The sequence below is a fragment of the Cetorhinus maximus genome, chromosome 7, assembly GCF_964194155.1.
Source record: "Cetorhinus maximus chromosome 7, sCetMax3.hap1.1, whole genome shotgun sequence".
Classification (NCBI taxonomy): domain Eukaryota; kingdom Metazoa; phylum Chordata; class Chondrichthyes; order Lamniformes; family Cetorhinidae; genus Cetorhinus; species Cetorhinus maximus.
In genome coordinates this window covers 110,468,818-110,492,800 of record NC_135885.1, presented here as the reverse complement: position 1 = coordinate 110,492,800, position 23,983 = coordinate 110,468,818, and the positions used below count along the sequence as shown (strand labels likewise).

The window sequence follows — 23,983 nt, the reverse complement described above, 5'->3', positions numbered from 1 at the left end:
TCTCAACCCCATTCTCCCGCCTTCTCCCCGTAACCTTTGATCCCCTTACCAATCAAGAACCTGTCTATCTCGGTCTTAAATACACTCAATGACCTGGCCTCCACAACCTTCTGTGGCAATGAATTCCATAGATTTACCACTCTCTGGCTAAAGAAGCTTCTCCTCATCTCTGTTCTAAAAGGTCTCCCCTTTACTCTGAGGCTGTGCCCTCGGGTCCTAGTCTCCTACTAATGGAAACATCTTCCCCACGTCTACTCTATCCAGGCCTTTCAGTATTCTGTAAGTTTCAATCAGATCCCCCCTCGTCCTTCTAAACTCCATCGAGTATAGACCCAGAGTCCTCAAACGTTCCTCATATGTTAAGCCTTTAATTCCTGGGATCATTCTCGTGAACCTCCTCTGGACCCTCTCCAGGGCCAGCACATCCTTCCTGAGATACGGGGCCCAGAATTGCTCACAATATTCTAAATGTGGTCTGACCAGAGCCTTATAAAGCCTCAGCAACACATCCCTGCTCTTATATTCTAGTCCTCTCAAAATAAATGCTAACATTGCATTTGCCTTCCTAACTACCGACTCAACCTGCAAGTTAACCTTAAGAGAATCCTGGACTAGGACTCCCAAGTCCCGCTGCACTCCAGATTTCTGAATTCTCTCCCCAGTTAGAAAATAGTCTATGCCTCTATTCTTCCTACCAAAGTGCATGACCTCACACTTCCCCACGTTGTATTCCATCTGCCACTTCTTTGCCCATTCTCCTAACCTGTCCAAATCCTTCTGCAGCCTCCCCGCCTCCTCAATACTACCTGTCCCTCCACCTATCTTTGTATCATCTGCAAACTTAGCCAGGATGCCCTCAGATTCTTCATCTAGATCATTAATGTATAAAGTGAAAAGTTGTGGTCCCAACACTGACCCCTGTGGAACTCCACTAGTCACCAGCCGCCATTCTGAGAAGGACCCCCCTTAGCCCCACTCTCTGCCTCCTGCCAGATAGCCAATCCATGCTAGTACCTTGCCTCTAACACCATGGGCTCTTATCTTACTGAGCAGCCTCCTGTGCGGCACCTTGTCAAAGGCCTTCTGGAAGTCCAAGTAGATAACATCCATTGGCTCTCCTTTGTCTAACCTACTCGTTACCTCCTCAAAGAATTCTAACAGATTTGTCAGGCATGACCTCCCCTTGATGAAACCATGCTGACTTTACCCTATTTTACCATGCACTTCCAAGTATTCTGAAATCTCATCCTTAATAATGGACTCTAAAATCTTACCAACGACCGAGGTCAGGCTAATCGGCCTGTAATTTCCCGTCTTTTGCCTCACTCCCTTCTTAAACAAGGGGGTTACATTAGTGATTTTCCAGTCCTCTGAGACCCTCCCTGACTCCAATGATTCCTGAAAGATCGCCACTAACGCCTCCACTATCTCTTCAGCTATCTCTTTCAGAACTCTGGGGTGTAATCCATCTGGTCCAGGTGATTTATCCACCTTCAGACCTTTCAGTTTTCCTAGCACCTTCTCCTTGGTAATGGCCACCATACTCACCTCTGCCCCCTGACTCTCTTGAACTTTGGGGATGCCACTCGTGTCTTCCACTGTGAAGACTGACGCAAAGTACCTATTCAGTTCCTCCGCCATTTCTTTGTTCCCCACCAATACTTCTCCAGCATCATTTTCTTGCGGCCCAATGTCCACTTTTGCCTCTCTCTTACCCTTTATATATCTAAAAAAACTCTTGCAATCTTCTTTTATATTACTGGCTAGTTTACCCTCATATTTAATCTTCTCCCTCCTTATTTCTTTTTTAGTTCTGCTCTGTTGGTCTTCGTAGGCTTCCCAATCCCCTGGTTTCCCACTGCTCTTTGCCGCATTGTATGCTTTCTCTTTAGCTTTTATGCTGTCCCTGACTTATCTTGTCAGCCATGGTTGCCTCGTCCTCCCTTTAGTATGCTTCCTCTTCCTAGGGGTGAATTTTTGCTGTGTCTCCCAAATTACTCCCAGAAACTCCTGCCATTGCTGTTCCACTGTCTTTCCTGCTAGGCTCATCTCCCAGTCAATTCTGGCCAGCTCCTCTCTCATGCCTCTGTAGTTGCCTTTATTCAACTGTAATACCGTTACATCTGATTCCAGCTTTTTCCTCTCAAATTGCAGGGTGAATTCTATCATATTATGGTCACTTCCTCCTAAGGGTTCCTTCACCTTAAGCTCCCTTATCAAATCTGCCTCATTACACATCAGTAAATCTAGAATAGAAATCTAGATTATTAACAACAACTTGCATTTACAATAGTAAGTTCTCACTTCAAGTTGTGGTTGCCTTCCTGGAAAGTGCAATCTTAAGTAAAACAATTTGAAGCAAGTCAAATTTTCCTACTAAAACCAATGTAAAAGCTGTAGAAAATAGGACCTTTTTCATCAGAAAAAAAATTAAAACATTATACTCAAGTTCAAATACTTGCTAAATTCCTAAATTGTTAAATGAAACTTTCAAATTTATTTTATTCTAAAAGATAAAAGATATGCTAACTTTCTACTTAACTCCCACTCTCTGCCTCCCCTGCTCCTGCTTGCCCCACACCCTGCTCCCTGACTCTCTGGTTACTGCGGACCCTTCCCTTTGCTGACCCTCTGGCTCATGACCTCTGCTGTGCCCTGGCCCCCTGAGTTGCTGCTGCCTCTCCAGTTTGCGGACTCCGCCACTCCTTTATCTGGTCACTGCGGACTCTTCCTCTCGCCAAACCGCCTGCTCCTACCTCTCTCGTTCACTGCTTCCCTCTTCTGAACACTTTGACCCTTACTGTGATCGAGGGCTCTGAAGATGAGCAGTGAGAGGCTGAAAGAGTAGCCTCAACTCGTAGGAGGTAAGCTGCAAGCTGGAGAGGTGATGAGAGGGAGGGTCAGCAGGCGGAGAAAAGGTCAGGGAGCAGAGGTTGCTCCCAAATGCTGCCGATTGGGTCATGTGGCCCTATATCAGACACTGTGCAAAATGACTGAAATGAAACCCGCAATGTTAAATGCGAATATGGGTCCAAATGGGACAACTTAAGACTTTAAGGGCTTACTTTATATAGCACCCTTCAAGTAAAACATCGCTAGGCTATTCACAGAAGTGTTGTCAGAAAAACAATTGTCACTGAGCCACAAAGAGTGCTGGGATAGTATAACAATGTATGACACTTATAGGCATTGCGCAAAATTATTATGGATAGAAGGTTCCTTAGTTCCTGCGTTCTGCCTGTGGATCTTCACTGTTGTGAACAACAACAGTCATCACTCTGACACTGTTAGTTATAATAAATTACAAGGAAATTGTGCTGCACTGTTTTTGGAAATATTAGCTTGGTTTGAACCGAGCCAACCCAATTTTTTTGTCTTTCAGTTCAATGCATTTCTTTTCGATGGGCATAAGAGCCGAGGCAAAGAGACTGGGATATAACAAAGCAAAAACGTTTTTTTGCGATCTGTGCCCAACTCCACCTCCTTTCCCACCTGACCCCATGGTTTTGAGTATCCCGTTACTTTCTGGAATTGGAGTTTGGTTGAATGAGCTTTTGCCAGCATGGCAATAAATGATTATGTAACATGTTTTGATTTATGTATAGTGAAATTCGGGAATGCCTGAAATTGGACCCAGATCATAAACTCTGTTTTGCCCACTATAAGCAAGTGAAAAAACTCAACAAGCAGCTAGCAACTGGAGAAGACCTCATTAAACAAGAAAAGTAAGAGCATTTTAGAATTACTCCAGCTTTGATCATTCAACTTGGAATGCATTCTGTGCACACTAGAATTTATGGGCATTAATTGGCATTGCCACTATAAAGCTGTGTATAATAACAGTAAATAGAAGGGTCCCTGCTTATTACAACAAAGAATCCAGAAAATATTGCTTCTAATTTTTACAGTACATTGTAAATGTTTTCTTTCCTGACATAGGTACTCTGATGCTGTCAGTAAATATGAATCTGCTATGAAAACTGAGCCAAATGTTCTTCAGTACACTTTGTATGCAAAGGAAAGAATTTGTCATTGTTTATCAAAGGTAAGAAGTTTTGCAATTGGGCATTTTGATGGAATATGATGACAGCATGCACTAAGGGATGTAACTATAGTTTCAAGCATTGTTCTCAAAGTTATGCTTGCAAACTAATTTTAACATTTCAGTTGTCTGTGGTGTCATGTAAAATGTATTTTTTAGCCCTAGATTTTTAGTACCCTGAGTTGATGGTGCACTCGTCAGAAAGTTAGGGGTTCAAACCCTCCTCTAGATCTTCTGAAATTGACACTACATTACAGTGCTGAAGGAGTGCTGCATTTCTTTTGTAATGCCAACCCAAGGATTTGCCTGCCTGCTCCAATGAATTTAGGGATTGCTAAAAAGACCATGACATTCAAGCACTGAAAGTTTTGGTTCATGCATCAGTCAATGTTCAACCTCTGCCAACACCGCTATCAAGTGATTATTTGACCCTTTGCAAAATGGCTGTGATATTTATTTGCTTAATTATATATTCAGTATGAAGTGCATCATTGCTAGTATTCAGGTGTTTAAACACACTTCAGAGCCATTAAGAAATTGGAGATGGATCAATCGCTTTCCACTGAGTTGTTAATCGCTGTGGGGGTAAGGCCTGACAGGTAGCTGTGGTAGAGGGGATAAAGAAATTAGAGGAGTTTTTTGTACAGCTTCGATACCTTCTCATGACTATCAGATTGAGACAGGTTGAGGTCCAGAGATCATTATCATGTCTGCTGTCATAATTTATATTTAAGGCAGAGATAAATACCAGGAGAAAATGGGATCAGTATCCTTTTTAAGAGAAAAACTTGGCTTGGCAAGTGTACAAAAAGAACAAGGACAGAATTTTAGTCCCCCACCAGGGAGTTTGTAGTTGGGGATCCGTTAAATTCCCCAGGTGGCCTTGTTGCTGCCTTCTCAGCTGTCCATAATGTGCCCACAATTTTACATGGGATAGGTGAGGTTTAGGCTAACCTGTCCACCCTTGCCCCAAATGAGGCCCTTTAAATAGCCAATTATTGGCCATGTATGGGCAGCTTCCCATCCAACCTCAATTTTGAGGGAGGAGTTTAAGGTTAATGCGGAAGGAAGCCCAGCAGGTCCTGCAGTTCTTTCCTTGGTCAAGGAAGGGGGAGGTGCCTCCCTTTCCACATCAAGGCCCACCCTCCTCCCCCACCTGCTGAGTTCTGCCCCATGCAAATGCTCCTTCCTCCTCCTTCCCCCGCCCGGCCTCATCTCACATCCCTCCCCTCCCTGCTGTGAGACCGTCCTGCATTTACCTGATCTTGGACTCCAGGACTTGGAATACTAACAGTGTCCAGATTCTCAGTCCGTGCTGCTGGGGCCTACCTAACCAACAGATTCTTCAGAGCAGTAAATGGCTTATAGTGCTGCTGTAATTAGCAGGGATGTCTCCTTTTTCCCCCCCCCCCCTCCCCCGTGCACCCTGCCCAACCACTGATTCTTTGGGTGGCGGGGTGGGAAACACCATCCAAAAAATCCTGACCAAGTCCCTGATTATGGATTTGAACCCAGGCCCTAGAAAAAATATCTATATAAACTCATCTGTATAATCTCTCTACCATTGCATTCCTGAAATCCACTTGATAAATCCACCGTAGTAAACATTTGGTTACTACATATTTTAAATTGGTGATGTAGCTTCCCTTATAAGCATTGACTATCTGGAACTAATTTAAATATAAACCTCATTACCGCCTTGGTCCAAACATGGACATAAGTTGAATTCAAGTTGAGGTGAGAGTGACTGCCCTTGACATCAAGGCAGCATTTGTGTGGCATCGAGGAGCCTGAGCATAACTGAAGTCAGTGGGAATCGGGGGGAAATTCTCCATTGATTGGAGTCATACCTAGTACAAAGGAAGATGATTGTGGTTGTTGGAGATCAGTCATCTCTGTCCTGGGACATGGTTGCAGGAACTCCTCAGGTTGAGGATTCTAGGCCCAACCATCTTCAGCTCCTTCATCTATGATCTTCCCTCCCTTGTAAGGTCGAAAGTAAGGATGTTTATGCAATGTTCAGTGCCATTTGCAATGGCTTATACTGAAGCAGTCCAAATTCATTTGCAGCAAGACCTGGGTAACGTTCAGGTTTGGGCTGATAAGTGGTAAATAACATTTGTGCCATACAGTGCATCTCCAAATGACAAATCGGGAAGGGACGGCAGTAGAGCTTGATCACCTCCATCAAGAGAGAATCTAACCATCTCCCCTTGATGTTTAATGGCATTACCATCACTGAATCCTCCACTATCAGTATCCTGGAGGTTGCTATTGACCAGACCAGAAACTGAACTAGACCAGCCTTATACTATGGCTACAAGAGTGTCAGAGGCTGGGAGTTCTGTGGTGAGTAACTCACCACCTGATTCCCAAAGCCTGTACACATCTACATGGAGTGATGGAATACTCTCCACTTGCCTGGAGCTCCAACAACACTCAAGAAGCTTGACACCATCCAGTACAAAGCAGCCTGCTTGATTGGCACCCCATCCATCACCTCAACCATCAAAGCAGTGTGAATCATCTACAGAATGTACTGTAGCAACTTGCCAATACTCCTTCCACAGCACCTTCCAAATCCGTGACCTCTACCATCTAGAAGGACAAGGGCAACAGATTCATGGGAACACCACCACCTGCAAATTTCCCTCCTAATCACACACCACCCAGGCTTGGGACAATATCACTGTTCCTTCACTGTCACTGGATCAAAATCCTGGAACTTCCTTCATAACAGCACTCTGGATGTGCCAACACCACATGGACTGCAGCAGTTCAAGGAGGTGGCTCACCACCAGCTTTGAGGGCAATTTGGGATGTGGATGCTGCCCTAACAGTAATGCCCACATTGTGTGAAAGAATAACAAAAAAATACTGAAGTGGACCACTGAAACACCAGGCTCACGTTCTTACACTGAGTTTGCTACAGCGAACTGGCTCCTGCAACTCCACTGTCAGGAATCCTAGTTTAGAATTAATAAACCTTAGAATTCTGTCTTAGAAATGCATCCTTTTTTGATGGATTACAAATCAGTCTTTTTGAGTAAATCTTGTAAAATGATTGTTCACTTTGACTTCCCCATTTGCAGATTATGTAAATCCAGCTAAAATTATGCACAACTTTTTTTCTTTCAAGGAAAATTGGTGACTAATTCATGAAGGTAGTACTGAACTATTATGATCTCTCATTTAGAACCAGCAAGCAAATGAAGCCATCAAAACCTGCACAGAAGTATTGGAACAGGATGCCAGCAATATAAACGCGTTGAAAGACCGAGCAGAAGCTTATATTTTAGAGGAACAGTATGAAGAAGGTACTAGTTTGTTTTTTTATTTACATATAATAAATATTATAATATAGGGAAACTTAAACAAAACACATACCAAGTGGATCTGTACCCATGACCTACACAGTTCTTGGTGTCTTATCAAGGTCTTAACTCAAATTTCTAAATGTTTAGACAGATCACTTTACACTGTTTAGACCCTTCAGCTAAATGTCTGAAGCTTAGGTCTCACTAAAAGTTGACAGCCTAGCATCAAGCAGAAGAGATGGTGCAAGATGGGTGTTTAGATGCAATTGGAAAAACCACCCTTTCTGTCCTCATTGCAGTGCTGCTGTTGCATCAGCTAACTTTGACTTGTAGTTAACTAGCCTCATCTGTAAAATCTATCATTTTTAAATTGCTATTTCTCTCTCACTTTGCATGTGCAAGAGTGGTTGGGTCCAGTAAGGACATATAATGGCTTCCCAGTGTCGTCATAGCTTTTTAAAAGAAAAATGTTGTCTTCTCCTGCAGATGTTCATTTGTGCTGGGCTAAGCCCTTAACTAATAAAAACAGAAAATGCTAGAAAATACTCAGCAGGTCTGGCATCATCTGTGGAGACAGAAATACAGCTCCGTATAACTTTTTATCAGGACATCAACTATTTCCCCCTCCACAGACTAAACCCGCTGAGTATTTCCAGCATTTTCTGTTTTTATTTCTCAATTCCAGCATTCGTATATTTTGTTTCTATGTTGTGTCCTCAAGTACTTAATAATTCTGCGTGTGTGAGCCTTGACAGCAAATGTGGATAAGGTCAGCTGTGCTGGATTGGGTGGTTGCAACTTTGCCCAATCTTGCCTTTACCCAGTGTTCATACGTGTGCTCAGGTGTAGCAACTGTCAACTTTTATTACCTTCCTTTCATCTGATGCTGGTCTATGGGGCCTGTGTTCTCAGTACCTTGGTGTGTGGCTGTGAAACATTGCTGACTTTCAGCTAGCCAGAAAGGAAGCTCATCAACTTTCATCTTTTCTGTTTTCAGACCTTAGAACATCGATTTTTGCACCTGGCAGACACTAGCTGCCAGCACTGAAAACAACCACCCACAACCATGCAGCACTTGTGGCAGAACTTGTTTCTCATGGATTGGCCCCTTCAGCCATCGGCAAAAATACATCATATCAAGTTACCCATCCCCAACATGTTTGATTTGTTCCCTGCCTATTAACTTTAGCAGATGGAAGGATGCCAATATCATATGGACAGATAGATTTAGAGTGGTTACATCACAGAAGGAGAGGCTGTTTGGCCCACTGTCTGTGCTGGCCTTTGAAGGAGCAATTTACCTTGTGCCATTCCCCTGCCTTTTCCCCATAGCCTTGCATTTTATTCCTTTTCAGTTAATGATCCAATTCCCCTTTGGAAGCCTCAGTTGAACCTGCCTTCACCACAATTTTAGGCTGTGCATTCCCGATCCTAGCTGCTTGGTGCGTTTATTTATTTTAATAACATTTTTTATCTCTGGTCGCCATTGTTTTTTTTTTTTGCCAATTAACTTCCCCGTTTATTGATTTTCCACCGATAGAAGCTACTCTGGACAGACCCCACACGATTTTGAATGCCTCTACCTTGTTAAATACTTGCTGATTAACATTACCAGTAATGGTTTCTAATCTTTGAATTCTGGCTTTTTCTCTTCCTCCAACTTGCCTATCTGATTCAATTCTGAGGTACAGAGGATAATGTTGAGAAGACTGAGTTAGCTCACTTTTACCTTGCAGACATCTACCTGTTATAAAACAGTTCATGAGTTTAAGTTTTAAAAAAAAATGCGCTGCATGATCCCTACTTAAATAAGTGTGAGGCTTAACATGCAGAGTGTGAAGAGTAAACTCAAAAGTTGTCTAATGTGTTGTACAGCAATCAAAGACTATGAAGTTGCAAGAGACCACAGTGACAATGATCAAGGGATAAAGGAAGGGCTGGAAAGAGCTCAGAAACTTCTAAAACAGTCACAGAAGAAAGACTACTACAAAATATTGGGAGTGAAAAGGTATTTACTGAATCTCTGCAAAATGTTACACCTTTCTAAAGATCCTGGATCTGGGGTGAGACGATCAAAACCCACGAAATGCTTAACTTACAAGTTGTAATACTGTAGAAAAGTTATGGTGCAGAAAGAGGCCTTTCAAACCATGTCTGTGCCAGCCATAAAAAGAGAAAAAAGCCGCTCATTTTTAATCCCGCTTTCCAGCACCTGGTCCGTAGCTTTGCAGGTTACAGCACTTCAGGTGCATATCAGGGTACCTTTTTTAAACTATAATTCAGTAGCCTATAACACAATAACTGTATACATGGTTTCTTTTGTTGGGGCTAGCAATACATTTTTAAGTGATGCAGTAAGATAATTAATGTTTGTTTTTCAATTGTAAACATAAGACATTCAAATATATAACAATGAATAAATTTAATTATCCTAGTTTTTACTTTTAAAGTAGGCTAACTTGTGGAGCAATAAAGTCTCAAAACTCTAAGATAGGAAAGATTTGGTCAATATTTATGCATATTGATATTGTGCAGTTTAATCTACTAGAACTTCAAGTTGTTGATGTGAAGTTTCTTTATGCTTTTGACATTTCAGAAATGCCAAAAAACGGGAGATTATAAAAGCATACAGAAAGCTAGCAATGCAGTGGCATCCTGATAACTTCCAGGAAGAAAATGAAAAGAAGCAAGCAGAAAAAAAATTCATAGATATAGCAGCTGCTAAAGAAGTGCTCACTGATCCAGGTATGGAGTGGCCTCATCTCACCTTTGTCTAGCTAATTGAGTAATTTGGTAGTTGAGCCTTCGTGTAAGCCTTCGTCATGGCTTCCAAATGGTTCTGCACCAGCATTTCAGTCCTTAAAACAAATCGTGTATAATTTCTAAGTGAAATGTCAAGATCAAACATTTTGGTGTACTGTCTACAGCAGACACATTTCCTAACTGCTTTTTCTCCCTCCTTTCCTACTGAGATTTGAAAATAGTCTCTGAACTTCTCGTGCCTGTATAGGCCCATTATTATGAAGATGATCCTAAAGCCTCAAGTTTTAAATCTAATTTTCTTTCTTTGCTTTGCCCCTCTCTTTTCTGACACCCTCCCCTTCTCTTTATCTTGCCTCATCTCCCTTTTCCTTGCCTCCCCATCCTCTCGCTTTTTCTTGAAACCCACCCCCTGCCCCCTCCCTTTCTTGTGCTGACCTGATTATTTTTACTCTGGTTAAACTAAATGTTTAGTTTCCTTGCCTCTTTAAGGAAATAACCTGGCTGTTGGTGAATGTGGAGTGTATTGTTGGTCATGCTGCTTAGTTGCCACATGACTGGGACAGATTCTGCAGACCAGCTGTTTATGTTTGTCTATCCTTTTCATATGCTCATTTTCACACTTGATCTTGACTCTCCATGTGTAAAGTCACAGGCAGTTAACAAGACTGTTATTTAAAGCAATGTAAGTTAATATCTCTTCCAGCTGAGGACTGAGAAGATCATGTCAATTATAGACCTTCCAGTCTGAAACCACCCTGAGTTTCAGGGTAGATATGTTCAGCCAGTCTGACGAGGGCAACACAGGCAAATACTTGTCCCACGACACTCAGCAGGGAGATGCCTTGCATCAGCCTGGCAGCTGCAAGAGAAATCCATGAACCAAGGGTACCACTATATGTTGCCTTCATCGATCTCACCAAAGCATCAACCATGTAAACGGGTGCTGGAGAAAATTGGCTGCCTGCCGAAGCTGCTGCTCTTTCCATCACAACATGATGGGTAAGGTCAGTTATGATGGGGCAACATTGGAGTCCTTTGTGATTCACAGTGGGGTCACACAGGGTTGTGATCTGACACTGAGACTCTTTGGAATATTTTTCTCTTTGCTGTTGTCATATGCCTTTGGATCATATGCAGAGGATGACTACTTCCATACCAGTGTTTTACTGAGCTCCTTGCCACTTCTCTCCAAATCTCTGGAGTTGATTTATTTTGTTGTTTAAGGGATCAACATTGGAAAAGAATAATGTTTGTCAAGTAGTATCATGGAATTTTTCAAATCCACTTGGAGCAACTGATGGAACATCTTGGCGACTTGTCAATTGACTTTTCACTTGCTAAGCAGTGATGGATAAATTCTGTGACATTGCCACTTTTAACCCTTAACTTCTGGTAGCTGTATGAAACATCATGATTCTTTGGTCAGTGAATATTCAGTTTGCAGCTTGTACACTGATGTTCAAACAAATCTTTGTATCATATCAAGACTATACAGATGCTGGGAGGCTTTTTTCACTAGCCTATTCCTGCTGCCGCCAAACAGGAAAAGGCAATCGGGAAGTCGACGACTACTACAGCCACGTTCCCCACCACACTCCTCACTTCCCCTGCTCTCCTTGCATCCCTTTGCCTCCTTTCCCCACCTGCAACCCCCCCCCCCCCCCAATTCTCCTCACTACCTCTACCTCTTTCCCGCTATGGCCCTCACCATCTCTCTGCAGCCACCTCCGTTCTTTCACTTCTCCATTCCACTCCCTGCTGTTCCATAAGGGGCTGTGGAAGATGAGGTGAGCGGTGGGAGGAGCAGGGGAAGCGAGGAGAGAAGCTGTTAGTAAAATACTTAAATGTTTCATTGTGTGCCAATTACTAGTTCAAAAAGGAGTATTGCACTGGGAAACTCCCTAGGATTATCCATGTATCAGTAGAAGTGGAGATGGTAGAGGTAATGGATGGTGTAGAAATTGATACTTAGGATGTACTGGAAAGGCTGGCTCTGATTAGAGTGCATAGGCTAACTAGTCCAGATGGCTTGCATCCCAGGTTGAATTTGGGGTGGAGATAACAGAAGGGCTTGCCATTATCTAGTCTTCCTAGATACAGTGCAAGGTGCCAGAGGATTGGAATGACAAATGAGAAAGGGTGTAAGGGCAGTCCTAGTAACTATAGGATACTCAGTTTTAATATCACTGGTTAGGCTTTAGAAACAATAATTGAAAAAAATTAACAGGCACTTAAAGGTTTGAGTTAAATAGAGTCTGCACAGATTTGTAAAAGGCAGATTGTGTTTTGACTAATCTATTTCAATTTTTTGATGAAGAGAATGCAATGGATATTGTCTATATTGATTTTAAGAAAGTATTTGACAAAGTACCATAAAAGGCTGCCTAATGAAATGAGGCTCCTGGAATAAGAGGGTTGGTGTGAGATTGGCTTAAAAAAATTGGCTTGGGAGAGAACTTTGTTTTTCAGTTTAGGGGAGATAGTGGTGTTCCCTGTACATCAGTGTTTGGACCACTGCTTTTTTGATACATGTAAATGACTTGGATATTGGAATACAGAGTAACACTTCAAGTTTTGCCAATGATAACCAAATGTGGTGTGGCAAATGGGATGATATCAATCGTGTGCAATAGGACATAGGCTGGCAGAATGGGCAGACAAATGGCAGATGGAATTTATTGAAGTGTGAAATGATGTATGTTGGTGGAAAGAGTAGGGAGACAATATAGATTTAATGTGTGCAGCAATAGAAGGCCCTGGGGATGCATAGATCTTTGAAGGGGGCAGGACATACTGAGTGTAATGAGCAAAGGATGTGGAATCTTGGGCTTCGTAAATAGAGGTATTGAGTACAAAAGCAAGAAAGTTATGGTGAACCTGCATGAAGTTATGGTCAGGTCACAACTAGACTGTTGCGTCCAGTTCTGATCACCACACTTCAGGAAGGATGCGAGGATCCTTGAGAGGGTGCAGGTCTAGCTACAAGGTTTGTTTGGAGATGCTGGAACTATTCTCCTTGGAGATTAAGGGGAGAACTGTTAGAGGTGTACAATATTATGACAGGTTTAGGCTTAAGAAAAGTTGTTCCTTGTAGCTGATCCTATAAGAACTAAGCATGGACTCAATGGCCTCCTGTGCTATAATGAATCAACGATCCATTACTTATGGGATTACTCGGCTCTAATTGTATCATGCTGCTTCCACTGTTTAGTACGCATGTAGTCCTGGTTTGTACCTTCACCAGGTTGGCGTCTCATTTTAAAGCATGCCTTGATCTACTCCTAGTATGCTCCTTGCCCTCTGTACCAGGATTGGACTTGGTAATCAAGGAATCATTAAATGGTTACAGCACAGAAGTAGGCAATTAAGTGTGTCATATCGATGCAGGTTCCCAAGAGAAACTCGCAGTCCCTCTACCTCACCCTTGCTCATAGCCCTGCAATTGTTTTTCTCTTCATGTGAATTATCCGTTTCCCTTTTGAATGTCATGATAATTTGCCTCCACCACACTCTTTTGGGCTGTACATTCCAGATCCTCATAAAACACTAAATAAAATAAAAATTCTACTCACCTTTTGGTTGCTATGCACCTTTTTAAATCTGTGTCCCCTGGCTCTTGACCATTCTGGCATTGGGAACAATTTCACCCTATCTACTCTTTCCAGATGCCTTATGATTTTGAACACCAAAGAATTTTCCCCTCAATTTTCTCATCTCAAGTCCCAGCTTCTACAATCTATCCCTATAATTGAGTTCTTTATCACTGGAACCCTTCGTAAATATTTCTTGCACCCTCTCTATTGCCTTTTATATCCTTTTAGGAATGTCCAGAATTGTACAGAATTCCAGTTGGGACCGAGCCATTGTTTTTTAACAACTCACCTTATCATCCTTGCTTTTGTACTTCTGTTTATTCTGTGCAAGATCCTGTGTCTTTTAACCACTTTTTCATCCTGCCCTGCCATCTTCAATAATTTCTGCACATATACCCAGGTCTTTTTGTTCCTGCAGCCTCGTTGGAATTGTAGCTTTCATAATGCCTCTCATCCTTCATATCAAAATATATCACTTCACACTTCTCTGCATTAAATTTCATCTACTTGTCTGCCCTTTTCACACGGTATACTTCCTTGATCATTACTCTCTCCTGTCACTCAACCAACTTGTGTTAATGCTGCTATTCTCCCTTTACTGTATGGGCTTTAATTTTGCTAACAAGCCTGTTATGTGGCACTTTGTCAAACACTATTAGGAAGTCTATGTATATAAAATCAACTGTATTGCCTTAATTGATCCTCTGAGCATTTTTTGAGAAAAGTCAATTAAGTTAGGCAAACATGATTTTTTTGTTTAATAAATCCATGCTGGCTTTACTTAATCAATATTTTTCCAAGTGTCTGTTAATTTTGTCCTTGATTATCATTTGTAAAAGCTTTCACAACTTGATGTTAAACTGTTGGCCTGTGGTCGTTGGGCTTATGTTTACACCTTCTTTTGAACAAGGATGTAACATTTGCAATTCTCCAGTCCTCCAGCACCACCCCTGTACCTAAGGAGGATTGGATAATTATGACCAGTGCCTCTGCAATGGATGCATCTCATCCTGTCCTAGTGATCTATCAAGTTGAAGTATAGCCAGCTTTTCTAATCGATTTTTTTTGTTTAGGCCCAGATTTCCACTCCCAAGGTGGGTGTGTAGAGTTGGGAAATTCCCTGGCTTGCCACACCCACCTCGGTGGTGGTGATTGGGGGGGAAGGGGTGGTGCGTAAAGGAAAGAAAAGGAAAATGCCCCAAACAACAGGACCTTCGTTCTGGTGGGGGTGGGTACATGCTAGAGTCAGGACTGCCAGTGCTGGAAACAATTCGGAGGCAGCTATGGGCTACTGAGTGTCGAGGCAGGCTGGTTAAAAGGCCTGCATCTGTTCTCTGGGTCTTTGTCCCGTTATGTGGTTGAATCTGAGGCTCTCTAGCCCTCACACCTCACCCCTCACACCACCTCAACCCCCAGCTGCCCCCAAAGGCCCCTCATACCCTCCATGTCAACCCATGCCCCTCTACCCATGCCATGGCTCCTTAGAGCCGCAATGACAACTCATGCCAACCCACCTTCTCTGCCCTTACACCCTCTATACCAACTCATCCAATATCTGTCATGAGCAGACTTTGGGAGCCACGCTGAGATTAAATAGAATTAAGTTCTACGTATTACAGACTTCACTATATAAAAACAACACACACTCATTAATAAAAGCCTATTCATACATTTTAAAATCCCCTCAAGCACTTAATCGCTTTTAAAGAAACAAAGATAAAAGCAAAGCCCCATATCAAAGACAGCTAATCCCGTTATAATCTCTGAGCTGTCAATCAATCTCTGAGCTGTCAATCAAACTCTGAATTTATGCCCCCCCTGCCCATTGTGTTGATAATAGGTTGTGGAAGCAATCAATCAGTAATAACACTATAATAGCCCTTGGGGTTATGTCAGTAAACAACTGTTGAAACTCTAATCACAAATTTATTTAACTGAGAGCAGGCTGTTTGGTTTTCAAAATTTAAAGGGCAGGGGAATTAAATAACATGACAGCTTGACAGTTCAACAGACCTTATTCACCTTTTATGAGCATGTAGACTACTCTGTGACTTAGTTTAAGAGTATACTCACTATGGCGAAATGAACCTTGCTCCAGAAAAAATGGCATCTGTTTGAACTCTAGTTCAAATGGGCCTGCTGGGTTCAAGTTTTCCCAGGTGCGAATCACACCTTTCGCCTACTGGCAAAAATAGTACCTGTCGGAGATGGGGGCAGAACTTCTGGATCCAGGGTCTTGGTGCCATTTTTGGATAAGGTACAGGGTCTCCACGACTGCAAAATCTGGGCCTTAATATCTCAACTACCTCTTTCAGAATGACTTTGACAGCAACATCTTCCTTGGTAAAGCCAGATAGAAGCTACTCATTTAGTACCTCCAGCCAATTCCTCTGCCTGTGTGTGTAAATCCCTTTTTTATTTGTTCCTTAATCAGCTGCACTCTCCTTTTTTACCTCTCTATTAACTACTTATATGCCTATAAGACTTTTGGATTCCCTTTGTTAGCTGCAAGCATTTTGCTTCTCCTCTGTATTCAACAAGATTCTCACTCATTATTATCAACCTGACATTTGTCATACACACCCTTTTTCTGCTTTATCTTAGTTTCTCTCTCTTTCATCATCCAAGAAGCTTGGGCTTTGTTTGTGTGAATGTACCTTGAATCTCTTCTTTAAAGAACCCCATTTTTCCATTACAGTTTTGCCTGCCAAACTTTGATTTCAACTTATCTGGGTTAGATCTGTTTTCAACCCACTGAAATTGGCTCTCCCCTAGTTTATATTTACTTGGGAGAAGGACAAGGAGCAATCTATAACTAACCTAAGCTTTATCACTATGATCACTGTCATGCAATTGTGTCCTAGTGACACTTGACCCACATCATTCCTCAGGACCAGATCTATCATTGCCTCCTTCCTCATTGAGTCACTACCATTTTGATCTTAAATTCTGAATGCATTCAGGAACCGTTTTCCCTTGTCTGTGCTTTACATTATTACTATCCCAGTCTCTAGAATAATCAAAGTATTCCTTTTTTTTTTTTGCACCTATCTGGTGCAAAATCTCTTTGGGATTTCCTTGCAGATTTTTTCCTCTAGCTCTTTCCTAACTAGTTGGTGCCTATGGATTACATCTAGTAGTGTAAATGGTACCTTTATTTTATGTTTCTTAGCTCTAACCAAATAGATTCTTTGTTTAGCCTCTTTTAGGACATCTCTCTCTCGCTTTATAATAACCTTAATCAGTACTCCCATCCCTCTTCTCTGCAGCATTGCTCTTTTTCTCTCTCCACCTGCTGCAGGCAGTTATATCCATCAGGACTTGGCCAGCTCAGTCAGCATTGGTGCTTCTTAGCCTCTCTTGGTGATGGGCATTGAAGTTCCCTGCCCAGAGTGCATTCTGTTGTTGCTGTAGCCTGTGCTCCTTCCAGCTGGTGTTGAACATGGTACAGTACTGATTCATCTGTTGAAGGAGGACAGTCTGTGGTAATCGGCAAGAGAGTTTCTTGTTCATGTTTGGCTTCGTGCCATGAGACAATGGGGCCTAGAGTCAATGATAAGTTCTCCCAGGACCATTACATCACGATTGGTGAGCCCATGCTACCATGTAAATGGGTGGTGTGGAGGTGTCTTGAGATATTGGCTTTGAGGTATAATTGTCAGTTAGTTGCTCGACTTGTCTGCGGAACAGCTCTTCCATTTTTGCACAAGCCCCTAGGTGTCAATGATGAGGATTTTGCTGGGCAGGGTGTGCTTATGTCGTATCTGGTGCCTTGGTGCTGGATGGTCCCTCTGGTTTTATTATTCAACTTTCTGTCACGGCTTGATACAACTAGGCCATTTTAGAGGGCAGTGGGCCTGGAGCCACATGTAGGAACGATCAGGTAAGGATAGCATATATCCACCCTATAAGGACATTAGTGAATTAGATGGAATTTTATGGCAATCCCGTATGCTCATGATCAACATTACTGAGACTAGCTTCTTCTTCTAGGTTTAATTTAAAATATCCCCAGCTGCCGTGGCGGGATTCGAACTAATGTCTCCAAAGCATTAAACTGGGCTTATGGATTTCTAATCCAATGACATAACCACTATTCTGCCATTGTGCTAACTGTAGACAAACATTTAGCACTCATGTTCAAAGTTTTGGAAATTTTTATTCTATTTCTGGACTATATTTCAATTTTAGAATTAATGAACTTTTACTTTTTTAGTCTCTGGATTCCTTGTCTCTTTTTTTGAATGGAGAACCACAGCATTAAAATGTTTCTGGGTAAAAGCCAGGTCCTAAAGTTGTGATTTAGCCCCAGTTGGCCAAGATGAGGAAAGATTAATATGGCTACATTATGGATGCAGTTATCCTTGGCTCCGCAGTAACAGTTGCTTCTTGAATCAAAGATTGTGGTTTAAGCTATACTGCAAAGAATTTGGCATGTAATCTCCTATACTGAGACTACTACAATGATAGGTGCTATATTATTGGATGAGAATGTAAAGCATATGATGGATATAAACTATCCCATGGTCATTTTTAAGAGCAAGGGATTCCTCTAATATCTTGGTCATTATTTATCCCTCAGTAATATTTAATTTTATATATTAAAATCTGATTTTTCACTGCTGTTTGCAAAATTGTCAAAATTTAGGAATACCTGGAAGATAATTTGTGCACAATGATTACACATCAGACGTATTTCATTGTCAGTAAAGCACTTGGGAATATAAATGGTGCTATATGAATGCAAGTTCTATTTTGATTGATTTAGAATTCTGCTTTATCAATTCAATATCACAGCATGTAATTGAATTTAATAAGTTCATGATTTTGTAATGCTTTGGCATATTTTGAGACTGCTTTTCAAAAATTAATCTATACTTGATTTTCTAATCGTTGAAAATTTGATATTCCCCTATTTTATAATGGCAGTAGGCTGCAGTGCATTCTGCTGCTTATGGGGAAAAGATATACTTCAGCTGATCTGCCTCTTTTAATGCCAGGCCACAATATCTGTAAAACAAAGCCTCTGTCAGAGTTTAGTTATGATTTGTTGACAACTTAGTTTATAGCTGCCTGTTGAGCTTAAGGTAGAATTTACAATGAGAACCCTTTTTCTTATTTTTCTAACTAAATCTTGAGACCTTGAAGTGTTATGAACATTCTGAATGCCAAAAAAGTAATAGAAATCGATTTAGTGCTTTTCTAGAGATAAATGTCTTCCTTATTTGTTATTTCAGTCATTGAATGAATGAGGTGGGCCAAGTGTCTATTGGAGGATGCTTGGGTATGAGTGATCATCATAACAAAGTTGAGATAAGTAATGGAGAAGTGCAAGGAATAATCTAAAGAAGAACTTCTAAATTGCAAGAAGGTCAACTTGACATGAGGGGAGATATAGCCAGGGTAAAATGGAACCAAAGTTTGATTGGAAAAACTGTAACCAAATAGCAGGCCGCCTTTAAGGAAGTGATGTTTCAAAGACAGGCTTGCTACATTCCAACAGGAGGGAAAGGCCAGGGTTCCAGGGATGATGGGTAATACAGAATATGAAGAAATAAAAAAAAAGTATGTATAATGCATGCCACATGAATTCTTCAAGTGAGAGCTAGGCCAATTACAATAAGTTGAGTGGGGAAGTGAAGAGAATAAGACTGGCAAATTGAGATGGAGAATAGAATGACATTTTAGATAAAGCTGACCCAAAAATCTTCTGGTAAGAGGCAGGGTGGGGCCTATTCGGGTCAAACAAAGTGACAATATGTGTAGATGCGGGGAAAGACTAGATTACTTAACAATGATACAAAGTACTCATTAAGGAAAAGGATTCTGAGAATATTGGTAGGAGTGGAGATGATAGAGGTAATGGATGGGGTCAAAATTGATGGGATGTTCTGGAAATATTGATCATGCTTAGTTGCTAAGTTGGGGTGGGGGGGGGGGAGTGGAGATGGAAGAGCTTGGAATAATCTTCCAGTCTTCCCTAGATATCAGAGTGGTCTCAGAATTGGAGACTGGCAGATGTTGATACCCTTGTTCAATAAAGGGTGTAAGGACATTCCTAGTAACTACAGGCTGGTCAGGTTAACATCATTGGTTTTAGAAACAAAAATTAGGGAAAAAGTTAACAGCACTTGGAGAGGTTTGAGTTATTATGGAGCACTGGCACAAATTTGCAAAAAGCAGATTGTGCTTGATTAACCTAATTTAACCTTGAAGGAACAAAAGTGTGCGCAGTGGATGTTGTCTATATGAATTTTAGAAAATGTTTGACAAAGTGCCACATAAAAGACTGGTTAACAGAAAGCTCGGATAAAAATTTGCCTAAGGACAGAAAACAGCAAGCTGTGGTAAATGGGTGTTTTTCAGACTGGAGGATGATAGACAATAGTCAGTGTTTTGCAAGGGTCAGGATTAGAACCATTACTTTTTGACTTGGATATTGGAATAGGGTATAATTTCAAAATTTGACACCAAACTTGGAGTGGCAAACAAATGAGAGTGATGCCAATCAATTGCAAAAGGGCATGGCTCATACAATGGGAAGATTGGATTTGATAGAGACATGAGGTGTATTTTGGAAGAAGGGCCAGGGAGAAACGATGTATTCTTAATAGTACAGGTCTGAAGAGTGCACAGGGACAGAGACCTTCCCGTGCATGTGTTAGATCTTTGAAGATGAGAGGACATTTTGAGAGTAGTTGGTGGTTAGCAAAGCATGAGAGATCTGGGGCTTCATAAATAAAGGTATTGAGTACAAAAGCAGGGAAGTTATGCTGAATCTTTATAAAACTTAGGTTAGGCCGCAACTAGAGTATTGCATCCAGTCTGGTCACCACATTTCATGAAGGATGTGAAAATCCTCAAAGATGCCGAGAAGCTGGGTTGTTCTCCATGGAGCAAAGGTGATTGATGGAAGATTTGATAAAGCTATTCAAAATTATGGTAGCTTTAGAAAAGTTGTTCCTGTTAGCTGATTACACAAGGACTAGGGAACATAGATTTAAGGCTTTGGGCAAGAGATACAGGGGCAATGAGAGGAAGAACGTTTTTTACCTAGCAAATTGTAATGATCTGGAACTGATGCCATTGAGGGTGATGGAAGCAGAAATGATCAATGATTTCAAAAGGAAATTGGATGGGCAATGAGGGAAATGAACTTGCAGGGCTTTGGGGATAGAGTGGAGTAATGGGGCTAACTGGATTGCTCCATGGAGAGCTGACCTGGACACTTGATGGGCTGAATAGCCATCTTCTGTGCCAGGATGACTCTGACTATGACCCTAGGGCTAATGTTTTTCTCTTTTCATTATAGAAATGAGGAAGAAATTTGATTCGGGGGAGGATCCCCTGGATCCAGAAAATCAGCAAGGCGGAGGTGGTCATCACTTTCACAGATCCTGGAACCAATGGCAAGGATTCAATCCTTTTGGCTCAGGAGGACCTTTTAATTTTAAATTCCACTTTAACTAAGTTTTGAGTATTGGCTACTCATTTCTAGAAAGACTTCATGGAACAGAAATATTGAATGTGATGCCAGAAACCAAGATCTAAAGGATTAAACAGCATAACTTTCTTGTTCAGCCAAAAATGTTCAGAAGTAGTATTTTTTTCTCACACAGGACAGTTTTGAAATATTTTCCTTAAAATATGAAATGCAATGTACACTTATAATAAAGCAAATTGCCTTAAAATGTGATCCCATTGAAAATAATTTATTCCCCAAAATATTGTCTTAATTTGTGTGGGTGATTTGAAAGTCCTTGGCTTCTAAGATAAACAGCAAATCATCTAGTAATAATGGCAATTTTGTATCGTTTAAAATTGGCCTAAGGACTTTTTGAATAATGCCACTCAATAGAATGAGTGTGGTTTAGTGGCATACAGTGGCACTTATCTGACCTCATTATTATTCATATTGTGGGATTGTTTCAAACTCATGGAAGTAGAACTTGTACTTAAATCAAAATATTCCAGTATTCATCCCGTCATGGAACACGTTTTAGACACATTGAAAATGTCCTATTCGCTATTTGGTCCAATTAATCCACTCGTAACTTGATGCTTTAAGGACACTGGAATGGTTTAAAACTTCTATACAAAAGAAGAGGACTATTCCCTTATAGCAAATGATCATACTCTACCGGAACCTCTTTTTTATAATTTTGGTAGAAATCTGGGAATTTCAATATTTAAAATGGTGCTCGTGCTGTAATTCTATATGGAGTTTAACCCTTACACGCACATGGCATTTACCTTCAGCAAATGCGATCATCTTCAGACTTCTCAATAGTGCACATTTCTTTCAAAAATGAATTTGTGTACTTTGCCACTTTAAAGGTTGAAACCCTGGCTTGGCTAGCATTAAAATCTGCCCCACCTCAGTTATGACATTCATTTTTTACATAAACTGGACATTTATCTCCATTGAGATAAAGTGCCCGATTCTTAGTTTATACTTGTGGCTCGTTTGCTGCTGGAGTGACATTTCTGGTTACGTAAACCAACCTTTCCAATTTTTGGAGATAAGTAGATTATTTTAAAGTCCACTATTTAAATGCAGCCATTTAAATTTGCTATAAAGGGTTCCCCTTGTTAATGATAGAAAAAACTTGCAAAACACCCTTGAGATTATTTTTCTATCATAGTAATGTATTAGGAAACTTAAATTTACATGTGTATCTTTTTTGTAGACTGTACAAGGTTGTTGAGTATGTGAAATATTCTGAATGCAAGCTTTGCACTAGGTTGTTGATTTGGATACTAGCTTGAGACAAATATGAAAGAAAGGATTCTCTCATTTTACATTACCTTTGGGCAGAAAGCCCATGCTACTAGAGTCTCGTATCCATTGTATCTAAAAAGTATTGGTTAAGGGATCTTAGAACTGCATACTAATAACGTTCTGCATTTCTTGCTCCTGAAATAACTAGCCCATTTTTGATGTGCTGGGGTTAACGTCGGGTATTTTTGTCTTGTTTAGCAACCATATAAAAACAGAATACGCTCTTTTATGTTCAGGTGAACACCAAACTAACATTTTGACATCTGGTATTAGACTTGCCTGCTTATCATGAAAGATGAGTTTAAAATTAATTTAAGACCTTATAGTAATCTGTCAATGCAAATGATTTGATATCTAGCATCAGACTAGTATTCCATTCATATCATTTTGAAGGACAATAAACATATACTTTGCAGAACAAGGGTAATGTGAGTGATTTCCCCAAGCACATACTGACATTTGGAAATAAAAATATTAATTGCTGGAAATACTCCAAGTTAGGCAGCATTTGTGGAGAGAGAAGCAGTGTTAACATTTTATCAGAACCTGAAATGCTAATTCTGTTCTCCACAAATGCTACCTGACCATCTGAGTGTTTCCAGTATTTTCTGTTCCTTTCAGATATTCAGTATCTACAGTATTTTGCTTCTAACATTGGGGAACTTCTATTGCTGCCACCAGCACATGTACAAAATTTGTGGGTGATTGTCCAGTTTTATTTTGGTCTACGCTGGTGGCAGCTGAGTTTCCTCACTGCCACTCCGTACTCAAGGATGTGTCAATTGTATGGCAGTATAGCTTATTAGAAAGTTGATTAAAGGATTTTTGTTTTTGTTTTGCGTCCTAATGTTCTTTTCTCACTTGGAAATAGTATGCTTTGTGGCAGTGAAGTACTCCATCTGATGGCATGTTAGAATTGGCAAGACCTCCCCATCTAGGTTACTGGATTTTAAATGCCCATGTTGGTTAAGCATGGATTTAAGCTTGAATCCTTTGAGACCTTACGTTTTATAGATCACTGGGGGATCAGATATCAGCTGGCATGCAAATATCATTATTTTAAACTAAACTTTTAGATTGATTATTTTTGGGGGAAAATATAAAAACTTTATTCCATTAGGTAAAATTGTGCCAACTACATGGAAATAACTCGACAATGTGATTACTTAGATTAATGTTGCTAAGAATGGGGAATTCCACTCTGTTTAAAACCGTTTTCTGTACAGAAAGGTTTGCAGAGTGAATGGACAGATTTATGATGTGTACAACTCAATTCTGAATGTCTGCAACAAAACACCATTTCCTGCAAACAATTTTGGTATGTAGATGAGTATGAAGTAGACTTGCAGTACAAACATGCCTCATGATTTTGCACTTGAAATGTAATTTTACTATTTGTACTTGCACTCTGTTCTGAAATTTGGGACTATTTTTATATTTCCATGAAGTATCAAAATTGTAAATAAAGTATATCAGTTATGATTAA

The 23,983-nt window shown here is 40.7% G+C and overlaps 1 protein-coding gene across 1 annotated transcript in view; it reads left to right on the top strand.

The window, feature by feature from the left end:
* Positions 1–23,983, top strand: part of dnajc3a (DnaJ (Hsp40) homolog, subfamily C, member 3a) — an 82,466-nt gene extending 58,483 nt beyond the window's left edge. Inside the window, exons 7-12 of the mRNA XM_078545912.1 lie at positions 3,606–3,725; positions 3,940–4,045; positions 7,239–7,359; positions 9,235–9,367; positions 9,956–10,104; positions 21,028–23,983. Coding sequence (XP_078402038.1) covers positions 3,606–3,725; positions 3,940–4,045; positions 7,239–7,359; positions 9,235–9,367; positions 9,956–10,104; positions 21,028–21,185 — 787 coding nt within the window. The 3' untranslated portion in view covers positions 21,186–23,983. The remainder of the gene's footprint in view (positions 1–3,605; positions 3,726–3,939; positions 4,046–7,238; positions 7,360–9,234; positions 9,368–9,955; positions 10,105–21,027) is intronic.